The 19,158-nt window shown below is 51.2% G+C and overlaps 1 protein-coding gene across 1 annotated transcript; it reads left to right on the forward strand.

Annotated features, from left to right (window-relative positions):
• The first annotated feature begins 1,452 nt into the window (after window positions 1-1,452).
• Window positions 1,453-7,561, forward strand: LOC128730847 (CLK4-associating serine/arginine rich protein). Its single transcript, XM_053823928.1, has 7 exons — window positions 1,453-1,551; window positions 1,676-1,773; window positions 2,150-2,334; window positions 2,428-4,297; window positions 4,423-4,597; window positions 5,523-5,631; window positions 5,770-7,561. Exons 1-7 carry the CDS (start codon window positions 1,453-1,455, stop codon window positions 6,849-6,851), a joined length of 3,618 nt encoding a protein of 1,205 aa, XP_053679903.1. The 3' UTR covers window positions 6,852-7,561.
• Window positions 7,562-19,158: the final 11,597 nt, after the last annotated feature.

Here is a 19,158-nt window from a genome sequence, read left to right on the forward strand (position 1 = left end):
ATGATCATAAGTCCTTGCAACGAGCGGTTTTCCAAAGAAACCCAAGATACATTCGGACTATCAGGAAGATTTATGAGCTTGGTAGCAGCAAAAATCGTCCAGCTTCCAGACCTGTGAGAGATGAAGTGGCAAACGAAGCAGCGCAAAAGTTTTTGCGATCTCTTAATGAAAAACCAAATAAGCAGCATAGGGGCAGCTCATCATCTTCTTCTCCATCCGTTTGTTCACTTTCTTCTTTGATGTCAAACGGAAACGAATCGGTACAATATGAATTTCCAATCACTATGACTAGAAAAAAAACTGATTCAAACTATGGGGCGATGTCTAGTTCTGGTTCGATGAGTGAATTACGACCGAGCAGTAGCGATTCAAATTCGAGTGTGACACGTGGTGGCGTTGAGTGCGAAGAGTCGGATGTAACATCTTTTACGTCCAATTTTTCAAGGCCATCTGATATGGGAGAAGTGCTGAGTCCAGGCGAATTGAAATAAAGTAGACATGAAGTTTTTTTTAAATAGCTAAGAAATGATTGATTATTTTCGTAAAGATCCTTTCCATGCAATTTTGAACGGTTGCCGTGTCTTGCGAATAGACGATCAAAGTCAATAGAGCAGAGGTGTGCGATTGAGTCGGGTGTGTACAAAACATACACTTTTATACATATTTTTACTAACTTTGGGGTGATGTTGCGGTAGTTTGACACGAATAAATTTGCCACAATTATTCTTCAATTTTGTAACTTGGATTTTTTCAGAAAGAATAGAACTAGATAATAAAATAGCTGTCAAATAAACAGCAACCCAAAAGGGAATTGTCAAACGATGTAACGTCAGATCGAGTACGAAGAGCTAACCCGTTGTTGTTCTGCTTGCATGCGTGCAGTAAAATATTTGTTTGGTTTTTGGGGTAAATTTACACCAATTTTGCAGCGTTAAACATCAATAATCCTGCGTAAGGAGTTACAGTAACAAGCTCGTTAAAACTATTCGTTTAATATGTTCTAGCATTAATAGAAGCATGTGTACTAAATTGGTGAAAACGTGGTTTTAAGGTTCCACTGTTACCGGCTGTTTTTTGCAGCAGTCCAATGATTAGCCGGTTTGCGATCAGTAAACGCATTGCTGTGAATATCTGTAAATAGCTGGGCATGTTCGCATAAAGCAATCACACGCGAATGCGCTAGTAACTAACGTGCCAAAAAGGCGGTAGAGTATAGTGGAACATGAAAATTTACAACGAAATAATGCTGGGAAGATCTGAGGACAGTAGGAGGCGTTGTCGTCTGCACTAGCGGTGCGTGGAAATTGATGTGAATTCAGCGAGGAAAAATGTGAACTTAGCTCTGTTCGACTGATCCGTTCACTAAGAGAATAGTAACCAAAAATATTAGATATACGCGTGCTAAACGCTGAATAGCAGTTTTGTAATTGGAAGAAAAGTTCCTCATTCAAAATGTGGCACGAAGCGCGTAAACAGGAGAAGAAGATACGCGGCATGCTGGTGGACTATCGGAAGCGGGCCGAGCGAAGGCAGGACTTCTACGAGCGCATTGTAAGTGGAACCGGTTCCGACCCCTTTGGACCCTATTTTGCTGACCTTGTGCTGATTGAATTTTCATTTCCATTTCCATGCTGGTGCCCCTTGCCCGGACATCGGATACAACAACGGCTGGCAGAAGGCCGACCCGACGCAGTTCCTTCAAGTGCATGGTCGCAAATGCAAAATCCACCTGGATGCGAGCGTCGCGACAGCTGCCGAGAATCCCGCGATCATGCAAGTGATATTCAATGCTTAGGGAGCTGGTCCTCCCGGTGTTTTTTTCTTAATATTGTTCTCCTCCCGTTCCGCGCTTGGCGTTTCCCATTCCCGTTCCGGAGGATACATGATTCCGAAGTCGGGCGCCCCGACATTATTTGTCATGTATTTCCTGTTTATCTTCCCGAGGCTTACATGGGACGCGTAATTGCGCCGTAATTGTCCTTGGCGATACCTCGTAGAAACTGCTTGCGGCCTTGCCCCCTTCCTAAATAGCGTCGCGTCCCGCGTGCGCTCGTTGCTTTGAGAATGGCAACTGTGAAAAGCAATAAGCTACATTCGTTTAAAGGGTGGTTTGTTTTGTGTTTCTTCCCTCCATTCGGTCCGCATACAGGATGCCATGGCAAGGGCAGAAGGACAACCTTATCGATCGGTTCGATGTGCGAGCCCACCTGGACTATATTGCGCCAGTGCCGCGTACGAATCCGGACCAGGTCGATCCGCCAAACGAGGACGACGCGGAAGAGCGCGCCATGAACTACGAACGGTATCGCGTGCTGGCACAGAACGAATTCCTTGGTGGGTAACTATGCATCCAACGGAGTTCGAACCGGATCCGTGCCACGTTTTCGTTGCCCGCCAGCACCTCTAACGGGTTGTGCGTTCTTGCAGGCATCGTTGAGGAGAAGTACCTCCACCAGCTGCACCTTGAGGAGCAGTTTGGTGTGAATGCACAGCTCGAAGCGGAAGCGAAAGCTGCGGCTGTTGCGGCGAAAAAGAAATCCGCAGCCGGAGCGGCAATCGGGTACACGTACGAGGAAACAGAAACGGTTCCGGGTGGGTCCGTCTCGACCGCGGGCGGTGCAAGCGTACCATTCGTCCAGTCGATAACGGCCATCGAAAAGTCATCCGAAACGTCGGCGGCCGTGCAGAGCTCGAGTGGTGGTAGCGGGGCAGCACGGTTTGACGAATGTATGAAGGACGAGTCGGACTCCGACCTGGACATGGACGTGTCGATTGACATCAACAAAATTGGCACAAACCAGGCGCATGAACTGAACGCTTGTGGCCGGCAGTACGGCATGAAGATCAACGATTTCTACTCGTTCCTCACGAAGGACGCGGACGAGGCTGACGCACTGCGGATGGCGCGCGAGGAAGAACAAGAAAAGATCATGTTCAGTGGGCGCAAGAGTCGTCGGGAGCGGCGGGCGCAACGCGAGCGTAAGGGTGCCGGTCGGCCACTCAGTCCGCCCAGTTACGCCGCCAAGGAGGAGCTAGTGCCGCGCACGTTCATCGAGACGAACGATAGTTCTCGATCACCGTCACCGGTGAACTCGGGCAAAATCACCTACATTACCTCATTCGGCGGGGAGGAGGAACTTCAGCCCCACGGGAAGATATCCTTCGCTATCAACCGGGACATGAGCACGTTGGGTGGGATTGCCGGCACGTCGAAGGCGGCTCGTTTACGGGCGGGAATTGCAGGCTCGGGAATCGATGCCAGCGGGACGATGAGCTATGCCGACAAGGTGAAACAAAACCTGGAGAAGCTGAAGGTAGAACAATCGAAGGAAAGCGATCGTAAGCCACCGGTTCAGTACCAGCGCGTGGCAAGTCGTGGGGGCCGTGGTCGCAGTAGTAGAAGTAGCAGCACCAGCAGCAGTCGCAGCCGCAGCAGAAGCCGACGACGTCGACGAAGTTCTAGCAGTCGTAGCCGGTCCCGTAGTCGAAGCCGTAGCAAAGGCCGCAGGCGACCCAGGGGCGCCACCGGTGGTCGAAGCCGATCACGATCACGTAGTGGCGGAGGTCGAATCGGCCGGTCTACTTACTCTCGTCGTCGCAGGCGCTCAAAATCGAACTATCGCTCTCGATCGCGGTCACGCTCTCGATCAGGATCCCGTTCGCGATCACGATCTCGATCGCACACTCGTTCGAAAACCTCACACAGGAGTCCTCGGGGAAGGTACGCGTCTGGACAAACGTCGGGTCGTCGTAAGCATTCACCAGCGCGTTCCTCATCATCCTCATCTACCTCATCACGGTCACGGTCACGGTCCAGGACGCCTGGCCATCGTTCACCACTTTCACGGCTAAAACGCGCCGTGATTCCTAAAACAAGCTCCCGCGATTCGGATAGCGACACTTCGCACGCATCCAAAAAGGGCCGACCGTTGGCGGCAACAGTTACTACTCAGGAAAAAGTACCTCCAACAGTGCCGCATGCGATTATAGGAGTGCTACCGCCTCCACCACCGCCACCATTGCCCATCGGTGTGTCAATAGGGGGAAGCGCCGCAAGCACCGAAGAAAAGAAACCCATCCCGTCGCTGGCGCTGATCGAACCGGAGCCTGAGGTCCCGATTAAGCGATACTACGGTCGCAGGAGAGGCGACGAGAGCTCGAGCGACGAAGCCAGCACATCCGGAGACGACACAAATGGTGTCGACCGGAAGCCTCCACCCGGACTACTGACTGCAACGGATCCGCCTTGTGAGGACGAAACCGCAGGCATTACGTCGGCCGCGGGCAGTAATGTGAAGTGAGTGTAGCGTGTAGTGTATTCGTTCACCTTTCAAATGCAGCTGTTTTGGCTGTCTCTAGCGTTCTGGCCAGGCCATTTAGACACGAGTAACGACACATTGCGCACATCTATCTCGTTTGCAGATCCTCTGGCGGTGGATTCGACCTGGGAATGGTACAAATCAAGCAGGAAAAGCTCGACCCTAGCGAGCGAGGAGACACGCCAAGCAGTGGAGCACCAAGCACCGGTGGCGTTAGTGACGCATCGTTAAGGTTTGGTAAAACGGTCACTGGCGGCACCAGCGCGCCCGAATCCAAAGTCAGTAAGAATAACTCAACTAAATGCAATGCAAATCCGATCGTTCCGATACCAACCACCAAATGCCCTTCGTCTGCCTCCACCGAATGTGTGTTTTTGGCGATGTTGCGCCGTTGGTTTTGAGTATTTTTGGTGTTCCGTTTTTCGAAACGGAGCTATCTGTTGAATCTGTATCAACTGAATGTTTATCTCTTGCGTATTGTTGAGGGTAACATTTGATGAAGAACGAGCATCTATTTTGCATGCTGCAGGCACCCGATTAGACCCCCTTGTCAGTGCTTTGTTATGCGACATCACAGAGTGCTCGATATGAAGGTTTTGTTCATTTCGTCCTGCTTCCAGTATGCTACGAAGGTAACAGCAACTTCAGGCTCGAGATATCAACGGGATGGTCCGTTTAACGATGCAGATTTTGTTGAATGCTAAAGTAGTTAATGTTAGTTTAAAAAATATTAACACTAATTTCTAAGTGACAGCGTGGTTGTTTTAGAAGATAAATGTTTTAGTAATAAGAAGTGTTTTGTTGTTTCCAATGATGGAATGTAGCAGTTCAGTCATTGTCCAGCCGGTGTATGAGTGGTATAGACCTATTTTCAAAAAAAAAAGACAATCGACCACGTGGTCCATTTCATTTTGGGATTCAAAATCATCCTTAACACGGCGAGTGAAAGTGGTGTTTATTTAGAGTGGGTTCATATTTTTCTCATTCATGATCATCACATTAAGTCACACATACACACATACATACATGCACAAAAACACATTTCAAACAAACCCCTACACACATCACACACATCATATTCTACATCTTTCCTCATACGCCACATCGCTTCTCACCTTATCCCGTGAATCATACTGGATGCCATCGACAATTTCATCACTCCGTTCCTTTTTCTCTTTCCAAACGCGTGCAATTTTTTTCCAGATCGGAGTTGCGGCTAGTTCCGTTGGCAGCAGTGGCGGAACCTCGTCAAAGTCAATTAACCCCCGGGATCGCCTGAAGCGCAAGATGCAAATCCTGCTGAACAAACAATGTGAGTCCGTATCCGTGTCTGTAGCGATTATCGCTACTCCTTCGCAAATGATACTATCTCCCCCGTGCGTAATGGGGGTTTCTTGCGTGACTGTGCGTAGTAACATGTGGAATGTTTATGCTTTCCGTGCCACTGCAGACAAGGCGGACAAAAAAGCGGAGAACGAGAAAGTGGAGCGTCAGATCCAGCAGCAGCAGGAACGTGATGACGAGATGCGCGAGCTAGCACTGAAGCTGAGGCGCCGGCAACGTGAGCTGCGTCACAAGTACGGCACACCCGAGAGTGAACACAGCAAATCCCACAGCTCCGAGGAGCACAGCTCGGACGAGGGCCAACCACCGCCTGGGGATGATGCAGCTACGTCACCGCAACGGTCTTCGCAACAGTTGATCGCACCGTTAGTGGCCGTTCCACCTCCAAAGATGGCGCTGCATTCGCGACCAACACCACCCTCACTGCACGCGAACGAAATGGCGAGTTCCGGTGGGCAAGGATACGGCAATAGCATCGTCATCGAGCGGAAGCCCATCCTCCGAAGTGCCTCCAATTCGGGTGCCCTTTCGCATCCACCACCGGCGCAAGGTCCTTTCGGTGGGGGTGACATTAGACGGTTGCGGCGGCAAAATTCTCCCCCACCGAGTGGTGGCGTTCCGTCGAGAGGTTACGGTGGTGCTGGCGGTGGGATGCCACCGTCGATGAACCTGCGCCGTGGTGGACGCGGTATGACGTCACCGGGTCGGGGAACGGGTCAGTCGTTCGGTCGGTTTGACGATTACAATCGCAGGCGATCGCCACCGGCGAGGTACGATAGACCACGGTCAAAGTCCCGCGAACGGATGCCCTCTCGCGACACTGGCCCCGGGACTGGTGGGTATGGACGGGGAGGAGGACGGCGCGCGGATTATGGCCGCTCGCGTGACTACGATCGGTACCATGGTTACGCAGGTGGAAGTGGTAGCGGAACTGGTGGTGGTGGTGGCGGTGGAGGCGGAGGATCAGGATATCATTCGGGTTTCAGCGGTGGAAGCCGTTACCGTGGCCGAAGATCGCGTTCTGGATCACGCGGGCGTCGATCACGATCGACTGGCCGACAGGGTGGTTCACCGACGCGCCCATCGAGGGGGAACGGTGGTTCCGGCGGATCCGGGAACGTTCCTTCTTCCGGTCGAACGCAATCGGATCGTTCGCCGAAACCGTTAAAGAAATTGGTGGACTACTGACATTCAGCTGCCTTCGCCTTCGGCGGCGCCACCATCGGGAAGTGGGACTGCGTTGTGTGTTATGTCTTTCATATTTCCTTGTTTGTTCCTATTTCTTATGAATCCCGAAACTTCTTACCTCAACAATGTAGAACTGCTTACTAGGTTATGTTCATGAAACACACATACCCATTTGCCTCACATTTTGGGTTTCATTTATCATTTCTCGTTCATGATAGTGAGCCAAATGCAAATTGAGGTGTTTTAAAATATGTTTTCACAGATGTGATCATGTGCAATGGTTTAAGAATCGATCTTGGGGACATTTTTTAATCAGTTTCTCTTTTTACTTCTTATTGTGTTCCCTGAGCGATGTAATAAAATAAGATGTGTACGAAGCCATTTTTGATAAGCTAAAGTATTACTTCGCGTTTACAAGGTATTTTACCGGTTTCATTGTCGTGTAACTCTCGAGAGTGAGCTTTCCGCTCAAAACAAAAATGTCTCTAATATCGGTCCTTACACCGTTGAAAACAGATGAAAAACTCCTGGATTTGCGTTTGCTCATTGTCGTTAGACTACATGCAGCAGACCATTTATTCTGGTTACATCTACAGTTAGTGCGCTCTTGGGGAGCTATCATTGCGGAAATGAAAGTTCTTACGAGACGGGTTTCGTTTTGTCGACGATAAGAAGACTGCACATAAATTTCACCGCCAATAAATATGGTACCGATGAAAAAACTGTTGTGTTCGAAACGTGTGTATTCATTAGACTTCCGAAATTTCGATATTTTTCTCAGGTTGCATCAACGCAGGTTTGTAGACGGAGCAGAAGTAGTTGAGCCTTCGTACTTTGGGTGCCTAATAAACGGTTACTAAATCGCGAAAATCATTTGCATTGAATGACCTGTTTAATGCACCCTCTATGGATGCGAGGGGATGGTACACGAATGTTTGATCGTCCCGTTTGAGGGTGACGCCCACCTTGAGGAAAACGCATCATCAACCCGCAGAAAAACACGTGAAAATTCGTGAAAATAAAAACGTCAAATGAGCGAAAAGTGCGGCGCCTACTGTGTCACTATTTTTTGATGATTCCCGAACCGAGTGGAAACATTATTACACAACCAAACGCGCTGCACTCGCTTGCAGAGCTGCCAATTTGCATAGCTATTATTTTCGTTTCATTACGCTCATTTCCCGCCCCTCCCCGAAAACAACCATACCGGGGGAGGGGGGGTTATCCGAGTGCCTGGGCTGGTTGGGAAATTGTTGCACCGATTTCAGGGGCGGCATGAGCAATGACATCAAAACGTCTCAAACACACCCACAGCGCAGGGTGGCAACCCGAAAATGGAACCCCAAACCGATTAATACCGGCAGGTGTTGATGGGCCACCTGTCCGGTTGAGATAATGGTGAATTTATCACCGAAATGAGATCAGTTTTTCGTTGTCCCATTTCTCTCCGTTCGGTACCCGTCAAGACGTGACCACCGGTCAGTGGGTTCCCATACGGCACGATCACGCCGAAACAATGGCGATCATTCTGTGTGCGATCGAGTGATGGAGACGCAAAGTGTGCGCAACATTCGAGCCGACAGCGAGTCGGAACTCGAATCTGCCGTCAGCAGGTTTGCTAATTTGTATCTTGAATTCGCTAATCAGCAAAACCCTCTCAACGGCGCTTCCGGGTCGCTTTGTCTAGCGACGGATCGGTGGTGTGTGGTCATTGATCCCGGTCGTGCCACGTTGACCTGTGATCCTCTCACATATGCAAGTGACCACCGGCGGTTCTACGGTACGTTAGTTGCTCCGGTCCCGACGAATGCGCCACGGTGATGCATCCGTGCCGCATTTATCCACCAGACGCTGTTTTAAAACCCACCAAAGCACACAAAAGAACGACCGACAAACTTCACGCGTTGCTGTGGCATAAACGCTCGCAGTAAGCATACCGGGACACCGAACAAAAGCCCAACCAAACGGGGACGAGTAAGCGGTGGCGTTAAAAAGTCAAGGTTAGGAAAATGGAACCCACGCATAATTAGGCGCGTGGGCGGCAAACCCCATGGAAAGTGTGATGGTTTGGCGCGAACCGAACCAACCCCAACATATCTGCCCCGTGGCTCGCTCCTCTAGAGGTCACTCTGTCGCGCTGTTGGGAAGATGTGGAATTTTTGCGTACACCGTTGACCGTTGACCAACCCAAAGAAGGCCCAAACGAACAAAGCAATGTCAACGGATGTGGCGCATTTTTGGAGGCGCGCACGCGCCTTAAAGGTTAGCCAAGGAAATGCTTAAAATATGATAATATCCGCGGAGGAAAAATTCGTTCGCGTAAGTGAAGGGCCCTAGGCTTGGGAAGTGGAGCAGCTGACAGCGGACGGTGAAAATTACGAACGCATTACACGCCCTCGGCCAGGAAACGGCGCACGGTGCTTTGATTGCAGATTTTTTTTTTTACGTCGACGTTTGGCCCTCCGTCAAATGCTAAAATGTGTACACTCTAACGTGCGGCGCTAAGTGCCCTTCTAAATTTCCGAACCCAAAAGGCCATCAATTATGACATCTGCCACGGGTGACACCCGCCGAATGGCCTAAAAGACCGTTTACGAATCACGTGCAATCACACGCATCCACCGGGGTGAAGGAAAAAAAAAACGAGCGTATATTCAAACGGAGAGGCAACCATCGGGCTTTGACAGTTCCAGATCGCGCTTTGCCCTAACTGAAATGGAAAGTTCGATTGTGTGCGCCACAGGAACAGCCATGGCCGTCGCAAAGCGCACTCGAAGCGTGCTATCACAAAAACGCCGATACCCATCGCGCTTATTTGAAAGCATTCCCTGTACGCCCCGAAATACCACCCAATGGCCTCTAGCCGGTGTAGGGTGTAGCTTAATCGAGGTCTCATTCGAACGAACCGACCGGGTGAACGATAAAATTCAAATACGTAAACTATCCCACCGAATGCTCGTCCCGTGCGGGTGAAATGTCGCCATTACGCCCGGTTTAGTTGGCGAGAGGCGCGCGATTATATCACGCGCGAGCGCCGTATTGTCGCCGGTTGTGGTACAGCTTCACCGAGGACGCACTTCCCGGACTGGTAAGGAGGCCGGATCCAGTCACAGTGTTCGATGCACAATGCCAGCAAAGATCGAGCAGATCGAGCTCGCCAACCCCGAACGTACGTTACGCAACTGTCAACTCGAAGAACGGCGTGGAAAACTCACGATAAAAAATGTCAATCGGTTCTTGGTGTGCATCCGCTCATTGTTAGCGTTATCAGGACGTGCCGATCCGTACCGGGCGGTGCAAGTGGAATATTAATTAAGTCACCTTCCCCTTGGTGGTGGGTTAAGGATGCTGCGATTGACACCGGTTCGATGATCGATGTGCTGAACGCCGGCAAACGGTCGTTCCGTGTGCGGTTCACTGCAAACCACTCGATTTTGGGGTGGCTCAGGTTCCGAGAACGCCTCCGCGTGGTTACCTTAGTGGTTGCGAAAGGGTCGCATCTGCCCGGGTCTGCCTGCTGAGGCCAACGGGAGACCCGTGGGATCCGTGGCGTTGACTGGAATTATGTAATTAATTTCGATGAGCACTTTTGCACTTTGGAGCATTGGCTTTGGAGCTGAAGGTGGATGGGATGTGTGTAAGCGCTCGCGCGCCCGCGATCGTTCGCAAGGGCTTATCGGGGATTGCCTAATGAAGGCGAATGACAGCCGAGTGGGGTTTTGCCGAATGCGCAGGCTCCGCACCATGACAATTGCATTTAACCTGCGCACCTTGCGATGGTGGCTCGCACAATGGCGGTTCCTTTAACGGTGCGGTTGAACGAGGTCAATTTAATGATACGATACGCACCAACACCATTCCACGAAAGCTTCAACGCGCGTATCCTGCCGTATGCTGGCCGCACACATTGGGCCCACGGGTTGATGGGTTATGTTTACGATTGTGAAACTTCCTGAAACACCATTTAACGGAGTTTGGGTTCTCCGCCAGGAGGCGCACCAATCGAAGGTCTCAAACAGGCGTTCGGTGCGTTATGTTTCCGTTTCGGGCTTGCGACACCACCTTTCGGTTGATAGTGGGTAGCTTCTTTTTCTTTAGCTGCTGCTGCTGCTGCTGTTGCCTTCTAATATCATCTGAGTGCCCGTAAGGCCATCCTCGCCGTCGCTGTTTCGCGGATGATGGTACCGTTTGCTAATGAGAAATGATGTTAAAGAAAAATAAATACGCACCCCACGGTCGGCAAATTAGCCACACTTGACTCGTGGCCGTCGTGTGGGTCACCGGGTGGCGATGGTGAACCTGTTCCTGAGGCTTCGGGTCGCGAAGATGTGCTTGATTAGTTGATAGGCATTTTGGCTGGGGTACGATTTGTGAGCGAAATGCCAACAGCCAATGCGTTTAAAGCTTTGCAAATTGAATCCCTCGGATGGTACAAAAAAGGTCCTTGTAGTCTGGGAGATCCCGAGCTTTTTTTCTTCTAAAATACATTTGCGGGCGCTTCTTTTATTGGAGCGTCGTTAACCGTCATCTGGAAACGTGTGCAGGTCGGATTTAACGGTGTTTTACATGTTCCCACCACGGCCGTAAAGTGTACTTAGCACACTGGCAGCATGTGCAGCAGCAACGATCGAGGCTTTTTGGGGTGGCTTCACGATCACGGTACTCATAACGTACCCGGTACGCGTCATCACGCCACGCGCCAACCGAAAATGTGTTTATCTTCGTGCTTACGCATCATCGCCCGCGGGCTTGGAATCCCTTCGTGCGCTAGAGGTTTGATAAATGAACGAACGCGCCGAAAGAACCGCGCGATCGCCGTGATAGGGCTGACATTTTGACAAAACACACTCGTTAGTGAAGATTGAGGCCAGCTCCGAGGAGAAGGCCCTCGGTGGTACCCGCGAGCCGCAAGGATTGAGCCGTCGCAGTTGCATCAACGTCCGAAAAGGGGCGTTTTGGGCGCGGTGGGTAGTTTTTCAAATTTTCTTTATGCGCGAATCCATATCGATACACTTCGGAGCGTGACCTTCAGTGCGCTCGTTTTGCGCTGGTCGCTCGAGTACGCTGTTTTCTTCTCGAGTCGATCTCGAGTACACCCATACGATCGATCGATTGATCGACCCACCGCAGCATCGATCGATTGGCAGATCGACTCCCGTTTGAGTGGGTATTGATCGGCTGGGGGTACGAAAACACCCCGCGGTGACATTGGGCTACTTTAGTGCGGGTGAAAATGCTCTTCGCGAAAAGGGCAAACCCCTTTCGGTAACGGTACTTGTGGGGCTTGGTGTTGGGTATCCTTGGGCGTGGATGATCGTTCAAGATCAAGTGCAAATTCCGTTTGTCCCCGCAGCATCGCTGCCTTGCGAGCGTTCTACCTTTGCTGCAGCCGGGCTGGCGCTCGATTCGTAACTAATTGTCGGTGGATTGGAATTAATTCGCTCAATTAAATGATTAGTGGTGGCAGCAGCTTCAGGAAACGAGCTCGGTGGGGAGGAAAATCGTGAAGCTATTAATAAAAAACCGACCCATTAATCGATTGGCGAGCGAGCGCCGAGAAGCGAATGAAGTTATTTGCTCAAATTATAAGACGCTATTTCGGTAGCTGCAAAATAATTAGAAGCAGAGCAGGATCATAATTCAGCTAGCACGCTTCAGCGTATTTTTTTGCTCATTCTTCGCGTGTCTTCTTTCAGCTGGTGCGTTTGTTGGAACGTATCGCTCGCACTGAGCTGTGAAAACATTTTTCACCCCAGTGCGGCCTTATTTTCCGGCAGCTTAGAGGCCACTTTGCGTGCTCGTGTGGTGCGAGTGGGCGAGCTTGCGGCGTAATTTGAACGCGATCGCACGTTCTCACGCTTCCACGCGACGGTCCAGGCCGTGTTCGAGGTGCCAGGTTTGCACCGTCGAGGTAGAATATATTCGCCCGCTGTCAATTTGGGACGGTCCATTGCCCTGGCGGTGGTCGACTGGCTGAACGGCTTCTCATCACTCGTACACGACGTGACGTTGGTTCTAAAGGCGCCAGAGGGGAAAAACCACGAGAAGACACCACACAATTCTCGCACTCGCACTGGCTTTTGCGTTCCGTCATACAATGGGGGCTCGGAAGTGAAGCGCAAACAGGAAGATCGCCAGCCCACACCTGCCCGGCCCGAACGGGCAAACTGGCCGCTTATAAGTTAGTTTCCTGCACCGCCGTTTATTATGGCCAGCAGCGAGGAAAGAGATCATTCGCTGCGCTCGTCCGCGGTTCTCCGCACAACAAGCCGCACAATTAAATGGTGGGAAAAATAAAACTCACCCCATAATGTAATTAATCGAGCTCTTCCGAGGCTCCCCGGCTGACGGGGAAGCGGCTGCAAGAAATCCTTCCCTGTGGCGAAGAAGAAGAAGAAGGCGAAAAAGTTGAGAATTTGCAGGAGTTTACATTTCGCGCGCGTATTCTATCGCACGGCGGCGATCGTTTTGACGAGTTATGTACCTTTTTTGCGTCGCTATTAATTAGCTGAGATTATTTGCATTGACGAGATAAACCTCGTATGGAAATGGAGAAAAAATGTATATTTTTTGTGATTTTTTCCCACCTTTAAACACACTTGCCGATCAAAAGACTTCAACGGGTCAAATTTAAGCGACGAACCCGAATTTGATGGATGTTGCGTGCGCGATTTCGATGTGACAAATTGGTGTGTGTGTGTGTGTGTGTTTTCGAATAGGTTTTGCTGCTTCCTTCCTCTCAGAAAACCTTCTCCAAACCGACTCTTCAGAGCTGGTGCCTCTTGAGCGCGTGTAGTGGCAAACTCGATGAAATTACACATTTTGCCAACCGCGCACGGTCCCCGTCCTAATGCACGCGCGAGGGCGCCCGTGACTAAGCGATAAACTTCGATCAAGCGGCACCAATTAATGTGCGCACGGTTAGCTGCCGGCAACGCGACAAAAGTTCGCCTCGCCCTTGGCCGAGGTCCGGGGCACGTCGCAGGTCAAGTGAATCTGCCGGCGAACCACCGGCAACGACGATGACGACGGCTTGCGGATGGCGAGATTGGGCATGAGATTGTGTGTACACGAGCAGATCGATAAATCTCGCCCGAGCAGCAAACAGGACGCACGCTCATCCGCACCAAAACACGCAATAAGCTACAGGTTCCTTCCGTTCGTTTCCCAACGATTCAAGAGCCGCAATCAAGGGTTAAGAAGAAGAAGTAGAAGAAGAAACAGAAAAAAAGCGACGAATATTCGTCGAGAACTCATCGGTGGTGGTGGATTTAAAATTTATTTGTGTTCTCCGGCACTCTGGCACTGGCCCTGGTGAGTTGATCGGCACGGATAAGGTGCGCTTCCACCAGCCCGCCAGCCATATCTCTTATGGCCACAGGTCGTGTGGCTCGCTTTTGAATATTTGTTTTAAGGTTCGGCCACACGGAGCTTCTTCCTTGCTCGAGGGTGCTCAAGTGTTGCGAGGGTTGCGCAAACGTGCCTGGTGCATGCCTTTAGGGCAATCAATTAATGGATTTGCGCGACTATTCGACAGAAGAATTGAAGCCATACACCATTGGCTCACCGAAGCCAGGGCACGGGGTTATCTCGTTTACTCCACCAGCGTGATCCCGTGAACTGTGCTGAGGAGTATTGAAAAATTAGTCAATCCCCAGCTCGGGATGCTGTTCGGGCCCGAAGATGGCAGCTGTCATTTGAATCTTCTTGTAATTGTCTTGCCAGCGGTTTGTCTCCATCGCGCGTTTTGATGGGGAAGATTTCGTGTGTATGTTTTCAATTGTTGAACGATCGGTGTGCGATCGGTCGATCAAGCTGAACGTGACGCTATCAACCTGCCGCTCGTCACTCGCGATAACCCGTGCGCTATTTAATTACGCCGCTGATGGGCCGGCCCACCGTTGATGGGCTTTTTTGAGAGGTCAATGGAAAATTTCCATATATGTCAGCCACGCGGCACACGAAGAAGAGGAAGAAAGTATGCAACGACGCAACGCAACGATCGCATGGGGAAAAAAAAGAGAAACACGGTCCCAAACACCCGGCCGGTAGGTGCCCGATAATGTCAAGGTGGCAGCCAGAGGTTGGCCAGCGGCCCAGTGGCACAGTGATCATGAAAAGTGCCGCATAGAAGTGTGAATTGCCCAGTCGGCGTAAGCGCACGGAGCGTCTCCTTTGGGTCGTCGTTGCGTGTGCGCTCCCAGACACCGAGGAAGATGCGCACGAAAAGGAAAGTCTGACGGGTTGGGACTTGCGATCGTAGATCGTTACATAATGCCGGCCGGTTGGCCAGGATGAAAGTTGTAAGTGAGCTGAACTTTACGAACCGAACCGTGGTGGGGAGATTTACGATAGCGTCCGATTCCATCCACAGACTTCGGGGTTTGACGTTGCTGATGTTGCTGACGTTGACCACCCAGCATGGCTTCGGGGCAGAACGAACGTTGCGAACAAACGGCAGGTTAAAGTTCACCATCGTTCGATCGTCTTCGTAAGGCTCGTCGTCGGCGGCTTGGAATGTTAATACGCGCGATCGCATTTTCAGCACGGATGGGAAAATTGCCCCTTCGGAAGCGCAGCGTCAGCTCTGTCCTCTTCGGGAACTGGGTGTCCGGTCAGCTTCCTTGACCCCACGGACAAAATGATACCACTTGCAAATGGTACCGGTGCAAGCGATGCTAGAATTTCGAGCGATCGCCCGCGGGAGACAAAAGCGCAGACATTGACATTTAGCCCGCATTAGATAGATCGATGCCAATTCCAGTGCCCGGTAGCCGGTGGCTTTGGGGCTGTTATTTTCTTTCACGGTTGGTTTCTTTTCGTCTTATTTTTTTTTGCGCTCACTGCACCAGCTTGCTAGCCCTTTGAGCCACCGTTTCCTCGTGCGATCGTAAAACGCTTGGCATTGTCGTTGCTCCAACGGCCCCGTTCGGGCGCGGAGTTTCGTTACACAAATGTCAAGATCTTCACCGCGCACTGGGCGTCACGCAGGGTGTCCGTGTGCTGTGACCTATGATACACATAAATCATAAAACAATTTGCTTCCAGCATCCACGCAAACATCGCAGCATTTTCGGCGCATTTCGGCACGGTGTGATCTTCGAACCATCGATCAATGCTACCGATTGTTTGGGAGTCTCATTGATACCTCGGGAAGCCATCATTTACGATCGGCTAACTCACTGTTTGGCTCGCGCATCGATGCAAGCAAATACCGGCACGTCTTCGCACGTTTGTAGACGCTTCTAATTAACCACCCAGGCGTTTGTTCGTCGTTTCTTCACCGGGCTAATGCATCCCGACTGAAGCCACCCGCCGGTTGGACGTTGGCTAATCAATCACACTATCAATTTCCTGGTGTCCGGTGTGGCCTTTGGCATTTCGTTGTGGCCGAGTATGACCTCAGCCGCGGGAGAACGCGCCCGGTTTTGCCAATAAAATTCTCAAGGCAACCGGCAACGACGAAACCGATGAAAGCGAATCCATGCAAAAGGATGTGTAATCAATTTCCCCTTGTACACGGAGGCGCTTTTCGCCGGTGTGGCGAAAGGAGCGCTGGATGCTTGGAAATGCCCGCAGGCCAGCATTGCTTCATCGCTGTGGTTTGGCAACGGGCCAGAGACAACGGTCAGGTCTAATAACGGCGTCGTGTAGAATGGTAAAGCAATAAAACGCACCCTCTCCGGCTTTTTTTCGGGTCCCTCGCACACGGGGCGGTTATTGATGGGCGGTAATTAAAGGAGACCTTCACAGGGGAAGATGCAGTGTCGTGTGAGCATTTGGGGTGCCAGATTTTTTTTGGTCTGCCTGTCGTTTGTTTGTCTATGACCAAAAAAATCGGTGGAATTTTGCTGGATTAAATGTATAAAAAAAACTAAACACGCATCTCCCATGCGTTGTGGCGTTGCGCAGGTGCAGGTGCGGTTTATCGCACACGATCGCGATCGCGCCACAAGTCGGTTGCTTTTCACCCTGCAACTCCGACTATCCCGGGGTGCTTTTGCTTCTTCTTCTGGTGTTTCGTGACACGAAATCGCACGGAATTTCGCACACCCAATCGACGCGTCCCGTATAAGGGAGGTGCGGTCCGTGCGGACCTTTGCACCGCGCGTGTTTTCCGTCCTTCCCAAAAACGAACCCCATTTAAAATCGACCACACCACGGTGCTATGATTAGACGATCATCCCCGCGTGTGGTGAACGAGCGACCCCAATCAGGCGTTCGCGCGAACCGAAATGCCTGCGTGTGGTCATAAATCATACACCCATCTGGGGGCGCGCGAGTTATCGGCTTTCTGGGTCCCGTGAGGGCAAGGGACCACATTGCTGGCATTCTTTTTTTTTTTCTTCGTTTTTTTAGCGCAGCCGTCCACCTGGAGCTGAAAATGTCACCCCACTTGGTTTTGGCCAGCAATTCGCCCACCCTTTTATCGAGAAGAGAGTGGGAATGTTTCAATCAAGCATTTCGGCATGAAGACCCCGTTTGGGGTTGGGTGTTTATTTTTATTTCTCACCCATTACGCGGGGATATTGTACTTTGCGGTGTTATGCTCACTTATGCTGCCACCAGTCCACAACCGGCTGGCTGTTAAGCCACAGACCCGGGTAGGGAGGCTGATCGTTTGGGTGACATTTTATTATGTGCCATGTTACCCCCGGGTGAAGATGCGCACATCCCACGAAGCTCGGTACGATCGGCCAACATTGTCCATCGAGGATCATTGCATTGCAGATGTTGGCAGCGAGACGTGCCGATTGTGCAATTTGCATGGGCTCGTTCTTGCCCGAGCCTTCGAAGGGGGCTTGGGCCTGGTTTTTTTTGCCACACAAGAACGCAAGAACGGACCGAGTTTAAGTACGAGTCCGGTCGTGCTCGGTGCGGATGACTTGTTGAGTGAAATTTATGAGCCAATTTAGTCCATGTTCCGTGAACACGAACACGGACGCCGGGTCATGTTTGCGCACAAACGGCCGGTCATTCGGCGTTGTCTATTTCCGGTACGACGATCGACGAGGACTCGGGGTCAACTTGTGAACCTCGGCCCCACGAAGAAGCGCCACTGAGCGGCTGCGAGTAGCCACGGCAGATGATCTGACATTTTGCACCATCTAATCGCATTTCGTTACGTTCCGTTGCGCCAACAAAACCGCCCCGGCAGAAGCGCACTGTTGGGAGCGAGAGAAAAACCGCAGCTCGGCTGAGGCAACGCCAAAGCTCACCGAAATGTCACGATTTATGGGACAATATTTTCGGGAAATTTATGAACCATTGCAGCGAACCGGAGTGGCAAGCTCGGGTCGGTAGGGTGCGATGGGTTTTGCTGCGAGCTGTAAGCGCCCTAAGTGCCGGTACGATTGAACCTGGGGTTGGTGCGTTTTATGGTGCTTCTTCACCGGGGAATGGATGGTTTACGGTTTGCCGGCGCGTTGAGCGATCGATGCCTGTTAATTGTCGACGCGATCGGGAAGGTGGCCGTTTTTCAAGGAGGCTAGAATACGTGTGATATGGCGGCGTTTTAAGACGAGGATCGCCGCGGTACATGTTCGTCTGGTTGTTTCTGGTGCTTACGGGCAATTAACGGCAATGAGAACCATGCGGTGACGATCGCCCAGGTGATGATGGTTTTATGAGGTTTGAAGCAGCGCGAAGATGTTCCTTCGTGACGTTTCTAATGTTGTTCGATCGGACGGATAGATCGGACCGGCTGTTTGCCATTTCCGTGCGATACGCATCCCGCTCGAGCTCGAGGTGGAACCTTCGCCCGATCGTTAACGATCAATTAAGCCATCGAGTGGTACCACCAATAAGGAGAAGGACACTGAAGGCGGCTGAATGGTGTCGAAATTGTTGCATTATTTCGCAAATGCCAGTGGGGTGAAAAAAGAAGCGGCGCGCATGAAGAAAAGGATTAAGCGATGTGCTGGGCTGGTTCGGCCGTGTGTGGACCCCACGACATAATGCGCACAATGTAAACAGCACCCAAAAAACAGTCCCTTCCAGCCGGTTGTGTTGTTTCATGCTGCATCATCCGATCCATTCCGTAATGAATTGATTTCCCGTTACGAAAATAATTAGCCCCCCCAGCCAGTTCATGAAGGAAGTCAAATGGCAGTTCTAAGCGGGGGAATCGCAAGTGTCCGACGCCACGGCGACCTTTTGCTAGGCGGAAGGTATCTTCGCGGGTTTGCACTAAAATACGAGAGTGAAGGAAAAAAAACCCTGGCAATCTGATTGCTTCTGCCGCCAGTTGGCGTCGAATCGTTATTCTGGGTCATCCCGGCACGGTTGCGTGGTTTTGGGAAACCTT

Source organism: Anopheles nili, chromosome 2, assembly GCF_943737925.1.
Source record: "Anopheles nili chromosome 2, idAnoNiliSN_F5_01, whole genome shotgun sequence".
Lineage (NCBI taxonomy): Eukaryota > Metazoa > Arthropoda > Insecta > Diptera > Culicidae > Anopheles > Anopheles nili.

Coding starts and splice junctions, on each gene's coding strand:
- LOC128730847 (XM_053823928.1), top strand. CDS start 1,453: ATGTGGCACGAAGCGCGTAAACAGGAGAAGAAGATACGCGGCATGCTG. Junction 1,552..1,675: donor AGGACTTCTACGAGCGCATT/GTAAGTGGAACC, acceptor AACGGCTGGCAG/AAGGCCGACCCGACGCAGTT. Junction 2,335..2,427: donor GGCACAGAACGAATTCCTTG/GTGGGTAACTAT, acceptor GCGTTCTTGCAG/GCATCGTTGAGGAGAAGTAC.